Here is a 17,500-nt window from a genome sequence, read left to right as displayed (position 1 = left end):
CATGTCCTACATGCATATCTTAAATATTTTTACTTTACTGAAGTATTTCCAATTTTCAATATACTTCCACTCTACATCTCAGGTCCAAATATTGTACTTTTACTCCACTATATGTATTTGAAAACTTTAGTTACTAGTTACTTTGAAGATTTTGATTATTATTATAAAACATACATTAACTACTTCAGCACTTTATGTACTTCGGCTATTCAAAAGATTTCTATACATTTTGAAAACTTGTGAAATGGGACATTCAGCGTATTGAGCCTTTTTGTGACCCTCTAGCAAAGTAGGGCATTAATTTACACAAAAACATAATATATAAATTGTAAATATGGATCGATATGATTTTTTTTAAATGATTTGTTTTAATAGCAAAGATATGTGAAATGGCCCTGTCCAATATATATACATACCTGACCCATATACAGATTATGTTTCTGATTGGGATGTTAGAAATGTATGGTGCTGTGCATTGAAGCAGGTAATTAGGTATATAATTATAAAGGATATAGCAGCCCAGTGACACAGTGATGGAGTCTATAACAGATATCTGTCTATCAGTTGATTTCATACTGCAACCTGAAACATATTAAAGGTAGTGTAAGTCATATTGTTTTGGTGAAAAGAAAAAAAAGAAAACGGATATATACAAGCTCACAGCGCGTCACTTCGAGCCGTGCTGCAAGCTTGCACTTCTGCTATTTTTGAACATTTTTGAAATAAACCTTCTCTTCTGGGGGTCCCTGGCACAAAATGGGGAGGGGTCTGCGGCCAAATGGGACCTAAAGTTTGAGAATTACTGATTTAGAAGGCATTTGCAGAATCGGCCTCAGGTCTTAATGGGTTAATAGCAGTGTTGTAAAGTAACTAAGTACTTTTCCTCAAGTACTGTACTTAGGTACAGTTTTGAGGATTTTTTACTTTACTGGAGTATTTCCCATTTTCAATACTTTTACGTCTACTCCACTACATCTCAGAGGAAAATATTGTGCTTTTACTCCACTACAATTATTTGAAAACTTTAGTTACTAGTTACTTTGCAGAAAGCAGATATACATTATTACATTATAAAACATACATTAACCACTTTAGCCCTATTTTATACCTAAGCTATTTGAAAATAGCAGATCTATAAGCTCACAACACGTCGCAGCTTTTAGATCTGCTATTTTCAAACATTTTTGTACTTTTGGTACTTTAAGTATATTTTGATGGTAATACCTTTGTACTTTTACTCAAGTAACATTTGAACACAGGCCTTTTACTTGTAACAGAGTACTTCTACATTGTGGTATTGATACTTTTACTTAAGTAAAAAAATGCAATACTTTTTCCACCACTGGTTAATAGGCATAAAGACATTGGGGAGAAAGAAAAAGGGGTAAAAAAAAATACAACAGCAACAACTAAACTTTTACACTCCCACCGCAAATAGGCTCTATGCACAGCAGCCATATTGTAAGACATTCACAGGTGTTATCAATGATACTAATGAAGGCTCTGTTCCATTCTGGTCAGACAGAGTCAGGGTGCTGAAATTGTGCATGTTGGCTCATTGGAAACACTCCCAAATGGCCCTTTACGGGTGTGTAACTCTGAGAGTGTACAAATGGAACCAAATGGACCCGTAAGGGTCCATTTGGTTCCATTTGTACCCTCTCAGAGTTATGGGGGTCGTGGAAATCTGAAATTCAAAAATCAGAGAACTACTGTGCTACACTAAATGGAACAGAGCCTTCATTAGTATCACTGGTAACACCTGTGAAGGAAGTGATAATATGGCTGCTGTGCATAGAGCCTATTGTCACTCCTGTTGCCACTACCGGTCAGGAGTGGGACTTTTTAAAGTCACTCTTTGTCCCTCTTGTCCTGTGTGTGAACGCGTCCCGTCCCGTCATTGCTGGGTGGAGGATAGAGGCAGGGGCGTAGCACCAAATTATGGGCCCTGGGGACAAAGATTCACTGTGGGCCCCCATATGATTGTTTTTCTTTAAAAAATACTTTTTTTTAGGCCCCCTTTACCTGGGGCCCTAGTAACTGTGTCCCCACTTACACCCCCCCTGTGACGCCCCTGGATAGAGGCAGCCTCAGTGTTGCGTCGTCGACGACGGTGGCGTCGTCGTTCGTGAAGGAGGCGGGGCTAAGGTTGCGTCTGGGCGGGGCGGTCATGCACTGCGAGGGCCGTCTGAACTCTGCGGTGGAGCTGTTGGACGTGGCCTCGGCCAGGAAGGGCAGCTGGCCGCCCAGACGTCTGCCCAGCGCACGCATGGCCGCCTTGCGCACGGACCCTGACAACAGAGGTGCAACAGGTGTGCGATTAATCAAACTGATTGGTTTAACCCATTCAGACCTGGAACTGTGTCATTTTTAGATTTGAGCTAAAAAGCATTATTTTACACTTTGGGCTATTCAAAAATAGCAGATATACAAGCTCATAGAGTGCCTTGCTATGAGCTTGTAGAGCTGCTATTTTTGAAAAATCTTGAAAATGTGTGCAAATCTTTGAATACATATATTTAAAGGGGCTACACCATGAATTTCATTTTTTTTTAGGTTTTTAGTATTTTTTGGGCTCCCCAGTGTCTCTTGTACCCAAAAAAATATTTGTTTTTAACATTCAGTCATTCATGCTCATTTCATGGATTTCCTGAATGGGCGTGTCTGAACAGGCCATTTCAGAATGGCAGGGCAAGTGATGTCACTTGCCCTCATTTTGCATTGATGATGGCCAGACAGAATTGCTCAGTAGCTTCCCCCTGCCCAATAGGACGTTTTGGTATTGCAGCTGAAAAAGCTTGGAATGACAGACAGTCAGATGGTGAGAAAAAAATATCTGGATGTTTTTTAGGCTTACAACCTGTTTAAAACGTATTAGGGGGCAATATTTATATATAATATATATTTTTTCAATTCATGGTGTAGCCCCTTTAATATGAAATTTTTTAACTCAAATCTTTGCTTCTGGGGGTCCCTGGAACAAAATATTTTGATGGGGGTCCGCGGCCAAATACATATCATTTTGGGGGTCCTTGACATGAAAAAGATTGAGCACCACTGATATAGAAACATACGTTTTTCAGAATACTGTTGAGATTTAGGAGACATGTAGAATCAGCTTCAGGTCTTAATGGGTTAAAGGTAGTGTAAGAGATATTTTTTAGTTAAAACAATGTTATTTTTTTGTTGTGAAAAAGTTAAAGCTCTATATTGTGATTGTAATCATTGCTGTATAGAGTGTTTGTTCAGTAACAGGGGTCTCCCCGTTTTTCCAGCTCTTTAGTAAACAGAAAATACATGTTCAGGTGGGTTGCTAATTTAATCCAATTCCAAATTCATCAGCTCATTTTGTTTTTTCATAACCTCCAATTTTACTTGTTCTTGCTGTATCCTGTATTGATCAAAATTAGTATCCTGAACAAGATTTTTTTTGTTTTTGTCGCATTCCTAAGTCAATAGGAATACGACAAAAACAAAACAATATCCAGGAATTCTCCATGGGGTGACTAATTGATAGAAATTGTTTTTTTTTGCTGTGAACTATCCCTTTAAAGAGCTGCAGAGAGACATGGAGACTCTTATTACACTCTATAGTAATGGTTACTATGGCAATATAGAGTTATTTAACACTTATTTTAAGACAAAACAAATTGCTCACTGCACCTTTAATACATTATGAAAAAAATATTGGTAATTGATCAAACAAGGCATTTTCAAAATGAGCAAAATTAGCAGATCTACAAGCTCACAAGGCGTCGTATCGCGATGTGTTGTGAGCTTGTAGATCTGCTATTTTTCTTATTTTGGTGTGGCACCGTTGGAGAATTATGAATGGTTGAATGATCAGAGTTATTTATTTTGTCAACTCAAATAACATCAATTAGAATGTTCTCGACCTGATTCGTATATATATATATATATATATATATATATATATATATATATATATATATATATATATATATATCCAAAAACGTGGCTCTCGTTTATTCGATACATTGTAAAAAATAATAATAATAGTTACAGCCTTACCTGACAACAGGAAGTACATGACAGGGTCCAGGCAGCTGTTGAAGGCAGAGAACAGCAGCATCACCTAGACAGACAGACAGAGAGACAATATCAACACAGTGTCAACAATATTCAGCAATACACAACAAGATAAAGTATTGGCGCTATAGAGTAACATTGGGGAAAGATATTAATGACAACAGTATCAGTGCAGACTTGTCGTCATGTAAAAGGAGGTTAGGGCAACAGTGAAATGCAGACAACCCTAAGGACCAAGAGCAAACAACAGTATCGATATGCGCACGCACGCACCAAAAAAAGCAGTCAGCCCAAAGACCAGTGTCAACTTTGTCGACTAAAACTATGACGAAAAATGTTCATCGATTACCTTTTTTCACTGACAAAAAAAAACGCAATAAAAACTATGATGACTAAAACTATGACTACACATAACTGTACTGACAATTTTGTCAACAAATAAAAACTAGACTAGAATGTTAAGGAGGGACTAGTGGGGAAGAGATCCAGTAGAACTAAGACAAGTCATTTTATACTTGGTTGTGTGTGGTTGTCGTGCTCCGAAAATAGGTACAAGCTCACAAGTGTGGCTACTTTCGGCACGCAGCTAAGTATAAATCAGGCATTACGACGCCAGCGCGGCCGGCCCAAAACAATGTTTTCAACTAAAACTAGACTAAAACTACAATATTTCAGATGACTGAAATATGAGTAAAACTGAAATGGAATTTAATTCAAAAGACTATAACTGGAAATAAACAAATATTTGCTGTCAAAATGAACACTGCCCAAGACCAAGAGCCCAAATTGCAGACAACCCAAGACCAAGAGTCAGTGGTGGAAAAAGTACTCAAATGTAGTAAAAGTATCAATACTGCAATGTAGAAATACTCCATTACAAGTAAAAGTCCAGAATTCAAAATGTAGTTGAGTAAAAGTACAAAAGTATTGGTATCAAAATGTACTCAAAGTACCAAAAGTAAAAGTACTAAAATGTTTGAAAATAGCAGATCTACAAGCGTACAACAAGCTTGTAGATCGGCTATTTTCAAATAGCCTAGGTATAAAATAGGGCTAAAGTGGTTAATGCATGTTTCATAATATAATAAATGATATCTGAAAAGTAACTAGTAACTAAAGTTTTCAAATAATTGTAGTGGAGTAAAAGTGCAATATTTGCCTCTGAGATGTAGTGGAGTAGAAGTAAATGTATTGGAAATTGGAAATACTCCAGTAAAGTACAAATACAAAATTATACTTAAGTACAGTACTTAAGTAAATGTACTTAGTTACTTTCCACCACTGCCAAGAGTAGACAACCCAAGACCAAGAGCCCAAAAAGCAGACAACCCAAAGTGGGGGAAAAAACGAGTCAGTATGAGTGCGGTAGTGACCTCGTTGGTGCGGTCCACCGTGCGCAGGTAGTGGCAGGACGGCGGCGTGGGGCTGAGCTGCGACAGGATGTAGACGGGGCGGAAGGCGTGGTACGGCACGAAGCACACGGTGAACAGGAAGAGGACGAAGAAGGACTTCCGGGCCGTGCGTCCGTAGCGCTGGGCGTTGGGCAGCTTGCTGCAATTCACAATCGAGGCATTAATATAGAGTGTAGAGAGAACAATGTAGTGCCGTAAAGAAACTATAGGATACCAGGTAAGCAATGAACCTAGCATTTGTCCAACCCAGTGGTTCTCAGAGTCCTTGAGGGGGTTCCAGGGGGTCCCCAGCAAAATTTGTTAATTAGCTTCACAATTTAATTTAACCCCTTTAAACCTTAAGTCATATTTTGGCTATTTGGAAAATGGCTAATCTACAAGCTCACAATGCGATGCATTTTTGAAACATTTGGGAATCATTTGAACAATTTTAACACAAAACTCTCTTGGGGGGTCCCTGACACGTAACCCATTAAGACCCGGAACGCATCTGTGTCATTTTTAGATTTGAGAGATTAGATTTTACACTTTGGCTATTCAAAAATAGCAGATATACAAGCTCGTAGTTTGTGTGCCGTGCTACGAGCTTGTAGATCTGCTATTTTTTTAAATGTATTTTTTAATGTATGCAAATCTGTGAATATATATATTCTTTTAAAGCAAGCATTTTTAACACAAATCTTTGCGTCTGGGGGGTCCCTGGTACAACATTTTTGAGATGGGGGGGGGGCAAATACATATAATGTTGTCTTGTCTATTATGAAAAGGTTTGAGAACCACTGATAAAGCAATATAGGTTTGTTTTTTTTACTGTTGGGATTTAGAAGACATTTGTAGAATCGGCTTCAGGTCTTAAAGGGTTAATATTTTCAGATGAACAAAAACGAATCTAAGAAACACAAACACGACATAGAAGAACAACAAGTACAAACCTTCGCGCGGCCCTCAGCAGCCGCGCGGCCACCTTCCCGTACGAGACCGCCAGCACGGCGAACACGGCCCAGAAGAGCGCAACCAGCGCCGCGTTGACGTAGGCCTTGGCCCGGGAGCCGCGCCGCCGCTTGAACTGGAAGCACTTGCCGGGCACCTCGCTGCCCTCCCTCGCGGCGATCATGGGCACCAGCAGGGCCAGCGAGAGGCCCCACAGCAGGCCGCACGCCGCCCAGGCCCACCGCGCTCCTCCTCCTCCTCCCCCGCACAGCCTCCTGGGCATGCCGGCCCCCCGGGCAGCGCCGCCGCCGCGGTGGCCCCTCAGCCGGGCGTAGCGGTCCAGGCTGATCAGACCCAGCAGCGTGATGCTGACGTACATGTTCATGTAGAACACGTTGCCCACCAGGCGGCACGCCGTGGCACCCAGCGCCCACTGGTTCCCTCTGGCGTGGTACAGCACCCTGGATCACAAAAAGCATGACCGCAATCAGCTGGCTTTGTCTTAGATCAGGAGTGGGCAACTTTGATGGTGGAGAAGGGCCACTATATTTCCACACTCACTCCAGAGGGCCACGTTGCATATACTGTCGGGCAGACACAAAAGTAGCAAAAATAGCCGATCTACAAGCTCAAAAGGCATCGCACTGCGACGCGTTTTGAGCTTGTAGATCAGCTATTTTTGAATTGGAATCCTGAAAAATAACATTCTTACTTAATTTCAAATGCATTTAGTTATACTTATGTCAACTTTTTTTTAACTTAAATACAAATACATTGGACATAAAAAAGACAATAGAATGTTAATACTAGTCATTAAGCTACTAATATAGACTGAAGTAATTAAAGTGGGTACCTTCCTTAGACTAACATTTTAGTCTACTTTTCATTTGTTGACAAAATTGTCAATATAATTTTTGTCATAGTTTTAGTCACAATAGCTTTGTTTTTATTTCGTTTTTGTCAGTGAAAAAAGGTAGCCGACGAACATTATTCTCCATGGTTTTAGTCCACGAAATTAAAGGAATACTACAATACAAACAAATTGCCAATAATGTTATATGTGCGGTGTCCGCTGCGGTGGGAGATCCCATCTGAAAATATTTTGTTCCGGGGACCCCCAGAAGCAAAGATTTGAGTTAAAAAAGGTATTCAAAGATTTGCACACATTTTCAAGATTGTTTAAAAAAAATAAATAGCAGATCTTACAAGCTATGAACTTGTACATCTGCTATTTTTGAATAGCCAACGAAATAAAAAAAAATGAAACACAGATGCGTTCCCGGGTCTTAATGGGTTAACACTGACCTGAAGGGCAGGCAGGCCAGCAGCACCAGGTCGGCCACGGCGCAGTTGATGAGCAGCACGTGCACCGAGTTGCGTCGGCGCTGGAGGCAGAGGAACACCCACAGGGCCAGGAGGTTGCCCGCCAGGCCCAACAGGAAGATCAGCGAGTAGAGGACGGCCAGGGGCGCGCGCAGGGCCTCGTCGTCGAAGGAGCACGCAGCGCCGTCGGGCGCCGTCTCGTTGGGGCGAGGGGAGGAGGAGGAGGAGGAGGAGGAGGAGGAGATGATGGACGGAGCGATAGAGAGGAGAGAGACGGACGGAGGGGTGGAGGAGGGAGAGAGAGTCGAGAAGGGAGAGCGGGAGGACAGGGTGGTCATGGTGGCTTCAGAGGGATGGGAATCTTCTCCTCTGAGAGGGAGAGAGAGAGAAAGAGAGAGGGGGAGAGAGATAGAGATCAAGAGAGAGGTAGGGGGGGAGAGAGAGAGGGAGGGAAAGAGAAAGAGAGAGGGAGAGAGAGAGAGAGGGGGGAGAGGGACAGAGGGACAGAGATTTGAATGTCTTATACTCTCCACTGTGAGTGGTATTGTTTTGTTCAAATAAGCTATAGAGTGTTCGGTAACAGGTGTCTCCAGATATTAAAGGAGTAGTATACCCCCAAAATATACTTATGTTCTATTCATTTTCTTTTTGTAGCATTCCTAAGCCAATAATTTGATGACAGGCAGAGACTCAAAGAGTCTACAGATCTGTAGCAATTGCTACAGTAGTAAATGACCCGGTCATCAAATTATTGACTCAGGAATGTTACAAAAAAAAACATGAATTTAAGATTTCATGGGGTGTGTAATTGAGAGAAATTAAGTTGTTGGGTTAATTTGAGTTGGGTTCTCCTTTCCGATTGGAAGAAATAAAGAATTACTACAGAGCTGTAGAGATGGGGAGACCTGTGTTACTGAACAAACACTCTATAGCAATGATCTGCATATAGAGCTATTTAACACTTATTTTAACAAAATAATATCACACCACCTTTACATATGAGTTTTTGTAGTGTAGAAATACAGGAAACTAAAGGGGGATGTGATTGTGCGGAGGTCAACATATTACCCAGTAATATGCTCTCTGCACCGCTCACCAACATCAACCCATTCCGCTTTGCAATAGGCTCTATGCACAGCAGCCATATTGGAAAGAAATTGGGCCTATTCTTGCTTCCTTCACAGGTGTTACCAATGATACTAATTAAGGCTCTATTCCATTCTGGTCAGGGTGCTGATAACGTGCATGTTGGCTCACTAGAAACACTCCATTTTGGTTCCCAAATGGCCCCTTATGGTGGGTGTGTAACTCTGAGAGTGTACAAATGGAAGACCCTTACGGGTCCATTTCGTTCCATTTGTACACTCTCAGAGTTATGGGGGTCCTTGAAAATAAGACAACCACTATGCCACACTAAATGGAACAGAGCCTTAATTAGTATTATTGGTAACACCTGTGAAGGAAGTAAGGAAGGGGCCCAATTCATTCCCAATATGGCTGCTGTGCATAGAGCCTATTGCAGGGCTTTTCTGTTATTATGCTGGCCTGAAATGGCTCATTGTGCGGCTCAAATTTGAAAGTGAACCCTAATTTATACTTAGTCGCACACTGGTGTCATGCACTGTAAATGGCAGATCTACAAGAGGGAGAGCAGGGAGTAAGAAATCGAACATTAAATAAGCCGGTCAAAGAGAACACGAAACGGATCAAGATATCTACATATATATTGTATGCCAGTAGTTCTCTAAACTTACCAATTTCAAGGACCCCGTAACTCTGAGAGTGTACACTCTCAGAGTTACACACCCGTAAGGGACCATTTGGAATCCCCATCAACCCATTAAGGCCTGAGTCCGATTCTTAAAATGTTTTCTAAATCCTAATAGATTTTTGAAAAAAATATTTAAAAAAAATGTTCACGTTTTTTCAAAAATAGCAGATCTACAAGCTCGTAGCGCGGCACTCGGTGCTGCGCTATGAGCTTGTAGATCTGCTATTTTTGAAAAGCCAAAGAAATCTAGAGTGACACAGATGCGTTCCAGGTCTTAATGGGTTAAGGAACCATGAGGGTCCCTGGACCCCACTTTGAGACCCACTGCTGTATAGGCTACACATAGCATGCAAGCCGATGCATTGTGAGCTTGTAGATCTGCTATTGTCAAACATTTTAGTATGTTTACATTTGGTACTTTAAGTACATTTTGATACCAATACTTTTCTACTTTTACTCAAGTCAATTTTAAATTCCGGACTTTTACTTGTAAACAGAGTACTTCTACATCGCAGATTCGCAGTATGGATACTTTTACTTAAAGGGCAAGACCACTTTGGTAGAGGTTTGGGTTGTGTAGTTACCTTGCCATGATGTAACTCCAAAGGTGGGCAAGAAATAAAAAAGAATTGCTCCATTGATTAGAAATTGATAATTCAAAATATGCTCCTCATTGACTTACATTGTACGCTGAAACAGCTCTAAAAGTCACTCTTTTAGCATAAAAACGAACGCAAACAAAGTTGATTCAGACAATATAGAACATCACCAAACCCAGTACTGTTTTTTTTTTAAATAAAAATGTCAACTTCCTGTTGATTTTGCCATTTTTAATAAGTAGAAAACCCGGACTGGATCGGCGGATCCGGATCCAGATCTTCAAATAGTAAAATCAACAGGAAGTTGACATTTGTATTAAAAAAACAAACAGTACTGGGTTTGGTGATGCTCTATATTGTCTGAATCAGCTTTGTTTGGGTTCATTTATGTGCTAAAAGAGTGACTTTGAAAGCTGTTTTACCGTACAATGTAAGTCAATGAGGAGCATATTTTGAATTATCAATTTCTAATCAATGGAGCAATTATTTTTGATTTCTTGCCCACCTTTGGAGTTATATCATGGCAAGGTAACTACACAACCCAAACCTCTACCAAAGTGGTCTTACCCTTTAAGTAAAACATTTGAGTGTGTTTCCCACCACTGCACTTCAGTTCAAATGGTGACTCACATGGTCACATGGTGGTTAAAAAAACAACTCACCAGCAAAACCCCATGCGCAGATTGGTTGCGGTTACAGTTTGCCGAGTGTGCAGAATCATATGCGAGGGTTTGTCGGTCGAGACTAGTCAGACCCAGTATGCCGTTTAAGGAGAAAACAAACAAAACGTTATTTAGTTCCTTTTCTACACATATAAAGCTTAAAAAATGTAATAATACTGTATTACTGTGTTACTGTATACTATATTGTTTATACTGTAATTATAAACAATTTGAGGCTAAATTCTATCCGGCGTGTAGTGAGATAATGATAAAAACCTTCCATGCAGAAAAATGCATCACAAAGTGTTTTACACACAAAATATATAAAAACATGCATACACAATCAGAGAAGCAAATACAACAATGAGCATAAAACTCATATAAAATGAGCATGAAACTAAAAGAAAGCCAGTATAAACACATAAAGGGGACACATTAGAAGTAGTCAGCAAATTAATCACTGACATAGCCAGACGAGACTAAATAAATACAGAACGTATTTAAGATCTTGTTTAAAAGTGTCTACCGATCAAGAGATGTCCTGTCCTTTTGCTTCTCATCCCCCGAAAACAGCAAATCTATAAGCCCACGAACGGGCTGCGCCATGGGCTTATTCGATCGGCTATTTTCGGCGCTCGGCGCAATCGTACGACGAAGAGTAAATGGTGCTTTGAAGCGGTGCTTTGAATCGGTGCTCACCTATGGTGTTGGCGTGCTGCGTCCCCCGGGGCTGCTCCTGTCAGCTGTCTGCTCATCAGGGTGGGTGTGGGAGTGATGCGTCGGTCTGTGTAACGTCTATTTCCTGTAACCCCCCCCTACCTCCGCAGTCAACTCTGTGTGGCGGCCACCAGCGTATCCGTCTGATGTCACTGTCGGATCTGACAACCCCTCTGTCTCTCTGTCTGTCTGTCTGTCTGTCAGTCAGCCCCCCTCCCCCCCCCACACACACACACACTCCCATGACTAAACTTCCACCTAGAGAGGAAGTCAGAGAGCGATGAGAGGAAACCGAACCATTATGGCCACATGCACGCACGCACGCACACACACACACACACACACACACAGACCTTCCGTGCTCTAGCACAGTCTATGTAGCATTGTTAGAAACACATTGGGGGGGGGCATGGCGGCGCAGTCGGCAGCGCCGTCGCCTCACAGCTAGAAGGTCCTGGGTTCGATTCTCGCTGGGTACGCTGTGGGTGCTGGGGGGGAAACTCCCCCCTGTCAGGTGATAAGAAGCGGCCTGCTCACTCCGTCCTCATGCATTGAAGGAAGCGTGTGCTCGGTTCGGGGCTCTCCCCAGGCTGGCAGAGGGAGAGTAGCGCCCGGGATTACAACTTTGGCATTAGCACTGGTGAAAAAATGGGTTACAAAAATCGTGGGATCTAAAAAAAAAAAAAAAGGAACACATTGGAAGGATCAAACTGAGTTCAAAACCCAAGTTCAAACCCAGTACAGCTAACTGGAAGTACAATGAAGTGTCATGCTTTCTTGCAGCTGCCTCTTGTTGATGAGTTAGAGTGAAACTTGTGGTTGGTGATAAAAAAAAAAGGAACAAAAAAAAGCAGAGTTGTTGTTGTGTGGTTAGCGGTAGATTTGACCTAGATGTCAACCTCCCTGCTTTGGCATGTAGATGCAGTTCCATAGTAATAGAATCAGAATCATCTTGATAGTCACATTACAGGCAGTGGTGGGAAAAGTGCTCAAATGTTTTACTTAAGTAAAAGTATCAATACTGCAATGTAGAAGTACTCCATTCTGGACTTTTATAAGTAAAAGTCCGGAATTCAAAATTGACTTAAAACGTTTTTTTGTAAAGGTACAAAAGTATTGGTACCAAAATGTGCTTAAAGTACCAAAAGTAAAAGTACTAAAATGTTTGAAAATAGCAGATCTACAAGCTCACAATTCGTTGCGATTTGACGCGTTGTGAGCTTGTAGATCGGCTATTTTCAAATAGCCTAGGTATAACATAGGGCTAAAGTGGTTAATGTATGTTTTATAATGTAATAAATATCTGCAAAGTAGCTAGCAAATAAAGTATTCAAATAATTGTAGTGGAGTAGAAGTAAAAGTATAGACAATTGGAAATACTCCAGTAAAGTAAAAGTACCACAAAATTGTATTTTTGAAAATATACTTAGTTACTTTACACCACTGACATATAAGGTAGCCTTGTTCTCAGCCAACATACAACACCTGCATTTCCCTCTGGGGAGCAATAAAATGCTTATCTTATCCGTGATAACAAGAGGAATTCATTGTGAAACTGCCGTTTTATGTTGTACCACAGCGGTGCCCAACCCGAGAGGATATTGCAATTGGGCCTCCAATATTTGAATGCTATTTTTAAAAGCTTGGAGAAAAAGAAATGAGATTCATAGTGATACAGATAAAGAGGCACTTAAAGTGTACTATGTTAGTTCCATTGATCCAAGCCGGAAAAACACAATCGATTGATCGATCATTCCCAATAAACATGCTCTGAGAATGCATGCAGCTTTTTAGATTTTTTTTAAGGTTGGGAACCACTGATTTACTATGAATGCAGAATGCATGATGATTTGGTCATTCAGCGGCCATAGCTGAATGGTTAGAGAGCCCGCCCGGGGAGCCGAACGTCCCGGTTGTCCCAGGTTTGATTCTAGGCCAGGACAGCAATGTATCGAAGTCGTCCCTGAGCAAGACACTTGAATTCTAATAGGCTCTATGCACAGCAGCCATATTGGGAATAAATTGGGCTCCTTCCTTACTTCCTTCACAGGTGTTACCAATGATACTAATTAAGGCTCTGTTCCATTTAGTGTGGCATAGTGGTTGTCTTATTTTCAAGGACCCCCATAACTCTGAGAGTGTACAAATGGAACCAAATCCGTTTGGTTCAATTTGTACACTTTACACACCCACCATAAGGGGCCATTTGGGAACCAAAATGGAGTGTTTCTAGTGAGCCAACATGCACAATATCAGCACCCTGACCAGAATGGAACAGAGCCCTTCATTAGTATCATTGGTAACACCTGTGAAGGAAGTAAGAAGACACCTAATTTCTTTCCAATATGGCTGCTGGGCATAGAGCGTATTGTTCCTCCGATGCGATCAGCTGGGTGAACCAGAAAAATGTAATTTCCCCCACGGGGACAAGTAGGTCTAATTATTAGGATCAATGATAATAAATACATGATGGGTGGTTTTATTTTTTTTGTCTCCACAGCCTCACTGTGTGCTGCTGGCCTCCAAGGAGAACTCGGCCCCTGTCAAACTGGGAGGTTTCGGAGTGGCCATCCAACTGGGAGAGTCTGGACTGGTGGCTGGAGGTAAACACTGTGGACGTTTACGCCTCATTTACACGTCGTTGTGCACGGCCGGAAACAGCCGATCCACAAGCTCACAGCGCGTCGCAGAGCAGCGACACACTGTGAGCATGTAGATCGGCTAATTGAGCATATTAAGCCCTTAACAGTTAATGTCATTTTAAGTTCAACCGTTTTCTTACATTTGATGAACTTATTCATTTATTCTTTATTCTTTATTTTTTTATAAAACACATTTAAATGTTATCAAGATTTATAAACATCTTCATATATTAATAAAGGCATGAGATATGCATATTTATATTTATTTATTTATTTATTGTTTATATGAAACATTTACAAGGTGTTTTTTTTTTAATTATTATTATTATTATTATTTTTCATGGACCACCTGTAATTATGCCATCCATGGCATCGATTATCTGATTAATCAGATTATCTGGAATTTCCCAGTGGCCAGCACGTCCCTGGCCATTACGACGCCATCAAGGCACCGCCAATATACATTTTAATCGGCTAAATCAACTGTAGATTTAGTCGACTAAAACAAGACAAAAACTAAAACATTTCAGATTATGACTAAAACTAAGTGGAATTATATTGAAAAGACTATGACTAAAACTAAATAAAAATTTGCTGTAAAAAAATCAACACTGATTGTTTTCATGACTGATTAAATGGATCAGTTCTCACTAACCGTGTTTTTACCGCCAGGTCGGGTGGGCACCCCTCACTTCATGGCCCCCGAGGTGGTGAAGAGGGAGCCGTACGGCAAGCCGGTGGACGTGTGGGGCTGTGGGGTCATCCTGTTCATCCTGCTCTCTGGATGCCTGCCCTTCTACGGCACCAAGGAGAGGCTCTTTGAAGCCATCATCAAAGGGAAATACAAGGTAGTAGTTGATTTTCCAAAATGGCCTTCCATAGCCACTTAAAGGGATAGTTCACCCCAAAAATAACTTTTTTTCCCTATCGATTAGCCACCCCATGGAGACTTGAATTCATGGATATTTTTTTTTGTTTTTGTCGCATTCCTAAGCGAATGAAAGAAGCAAAGATTTGAGTTACAAATGTTTGCTTTAAAAAAAAAAACATATATTCAAAGATTTGCACAAATCTTCACGATTGTTCAAAAATAGCAGATCTACAAGCTCATAACGCGGTGCCGTGCAATGAGCTTGTATATCTGCTATTTTTGAATAGCCAACTAAATCTAAAAATGACACATATGCGTTCCCGGTCTTAAAGGTTTCATGACGTTCAGTTTTACCACACATTAAAAGTCTTTGTCATGGTCCTTCAAACGTGTATAAAAAGTTTTAACAAAAAAATCCACTCCATTGATCCATGCCAGGTGTTTTTCTCTCACATTTCTAAAGCCTTTTCAACTGCAATGAAAAAATAAATCTTTGCCTGCGGGTGCCGCTGTTGAGGGATTTTGCCTGTCAATCATCGCCTCTGCTCCGCCCCCCCCCCCCCCAAAGGAAAGGATAGGGGAGGGGAGGGGCTATGAGGAGAGTGGGCGGGATTAATGGGCTGTGACTTCACTGCCGAAGGGCCAAGCTCAGATTACTTTTCAGCCTAATTATTCAGAAGACCCCAGACAACAGAAAATCCACTGAATGTTCAAAGTTCAGATTTTTTGGGTGTGATTGAGGTCATAAAACCCCCCAAAAAACATTAAAAAAAAAGTGAAAATGAATGTCATAGAACCTTTAATGGGTTGACGACCGTGGAGAGACAGACCACCGTCGCAGCTCCGCGTCCACCGTTCCCTACACCCATCTGAGAGCGTGGTGCGTGTTTCCCTTCTGTGCCTGCGTGTTGCGTGTGTGTGTGTGTGTGTGTGTGTGTGTGCGCGTGTGTGTCAAGATGAACCCGCGCCAGTGGAGTCACATCTCAGAGAGTGCTAAGGACCTGGTGCGACGCATGCTGATGTTGGACCCCGCCGAGAGGATCACCGTCTACGAGGCCCTCAACCACCCCTGGCTCAAGGTATGTTACACACACACACACACACACACACACACACACACACACACACACACACACACACACACACACACACACACACACACACACACACACACACACACACACACACACACACACACACACACACACACACACACACACACACACACACACACACACACACACGTTTGTATTACTATCAGGCATGCAATGCTCATTTGGTATGTTCTTGCACTCTATTTCAATGACGCGACGCGCACGTCGCTTAACACCTACACTGCAAGTCACACAATGGACAATTGATATGCATCTAGGCTTATTCCTATGTTAATTTGCTAGGTGTGAGTCGGGAGCCTTTGAAAACTTTGTTGAGGTGCGAATTTAAAGTAGTTTTAAATCTATGCGTGTGCTCCTGGTCAAATAGGTTCCGGCACGGCGTGCAAGGCCGTCCAGTGAGCATTGCACCCCTGATTACTATACTTGTTGAGGACGTCAACCTTTTTTCTGTCATTTTTAACCTAAGCCTAAAGCCGAAAAACGGCCGATCTACAAGCCCATAACACGTTGCGCTGCAATTCTTTGGTGCACGACACTGGCGTGCACCTAAGTATGAATCATGATTAACTTTACAATTTACAGTTTAGGCATTTCGCAGACACTCTTAATCCAGAGCGATTTACAGTAAGCAAGGTAAACACAAGGTAATTACATCAAATGCATAGAAACGTTTCTATTTTTTATTTAGAATAGCCAATCATTTTTTTACGTCTTTTTCTCCCCAATTTAGTCGTTAGGCCAATTGATTCCTTCCCACACACATTTCTGTGTTGGCACTGTTGTCATATCCTATTGACTCACCTGCCAGTGAGGAGCCCCCACCGGGAGGACGTAGAGCCTTCTTCCTACTCCTCGCACCCAACATTCCCCGCTGACAGGTGCCGCCCCAGCCCGCAGGAGTACAGTACAATGACCAATATCACCCTCCCCGCCCGGCTTCCCTCGCCCGAACACGGGCCAATTGTGTTCATGTAGACGCTCGACCCTTAAACCTAACCTTTAAACGTGTAATCCTAACCCCAACCTGAATCTTTTTCTAATAATTGTAAACCAAATAAAAAAAAAATACTGTGTGTGTGCGTGTGCGTGTGCGTGTGCATGTGCGCGTGCGCGCGTGTGTGTCTCTAGGAGAGGGACAGGTATGCGTATAAGATCCATCTTCCAGAGACGGTGGAGCAGCTCAGAAAGTTCAATGCCAGGAGGAAGTTGAAGGTACGTCACCTGTTTCCTATATATTTGAATTAGGGCTGGGACTTGAACAAAAAAAAAATCTAATTAATTAGAGGCTTTGTAATTAATTAATCGCAATCAATCGCATTTTAATCGCATATCAATATTTGACCTGAGAAAAGTGAAAAGCAGTTTTTTCAAATGGATTTTGGCATAAGTCTTTAAGTAGGCCTACAGT

The 17,500-nt window shown here is 41.6% G+C and overlaps 2 protein-coding genes across 4 annotated transcripts in view; one reads left to right on the top strand and one right to left on the bottom strand.

Annotated features, from left to right (window-relative positions):
• The window catches only part of LOC311041080 (peripheral plasma membrane protein CASK-like), a 125,187-nt gene that overhangs the window by 35,534 nt on the left and 72,153 nt on the right, over positions 1 to 17,500 (top strand). For all 3 annotated transcript variants that reach the window (XR_014600345.1, XM_084051524.1, XM_084051523.1), the window contains exons 6-9: positions 13,965 to 14,067; positions 14,779 to 14,957; positions 15,934 to 16,056; positions 17,221 to 17,304. Coding sequence is in view for 2 of the 3 variants with exons in the window: in XM_084051524.1 (XP_083907650.1) it covers positions 13,965 to 14,067; positions 14,779 to 14,957; positions 15,934 to 16,056; positions 17,221 to 17,304 (489 nt within the window). In the remaining variant the exon portion in view is untranslated. The remainder of the gene's footprint in view (positions 1 to 13,964; positions 14,068 to 14,778; positions 14,958 to 15,933; positions 16,057 to 17,220; positions 17,305 to 17,500) is intronic.
• LOC311040994 (putative G-protein coupled receptor 34) lies at positions 2,053 to 11,536 on the bottom strand (the record flags this gene model as incomplete). The annotated part of the gene is made up of 7 exons (XM_084051434.1): positions 11,447 to 11,536; positions 10,748 to 10,829; positions 7,698 to 8,084; positions 6,395 to 6,853; positions 5,424 to 5,601; positions 4,033 to 4,096; positions 2,053 to 2,291 (listed from the first exon to the last, which is right to left on the bottom strand). The coding sequence occupies exons 3-7, from the start codon at positions 8,051 to 8,053 to the stop codon at positions 2,053 to 2,055; spliced, it is 1,296 nt and encodes a 431-aa protein (XP_083907560.1). The 5' UTR covers positions 8,054 to 8,084; positions 10,748 to 10,829; positions 11,447 to 11,536.

Source organism: Gymnoscopelus microlampas, assembly GCF_963454915.1.
Source record: "Gymnoscopelus microlampas genome assembly, chromosome: 24".
NCBI lineage: Eukaryota > Metazoa > Chordata > Actinopteri > Myctophiformes > Myctophidae > Gymnoscopelus > Gymnoscopelus microlampas.
The sequence above is the reverse complement of the archived record's forward strand: the minus strand, read 5'-3'. Positions and strand labels throughout refer to the sequence as shown.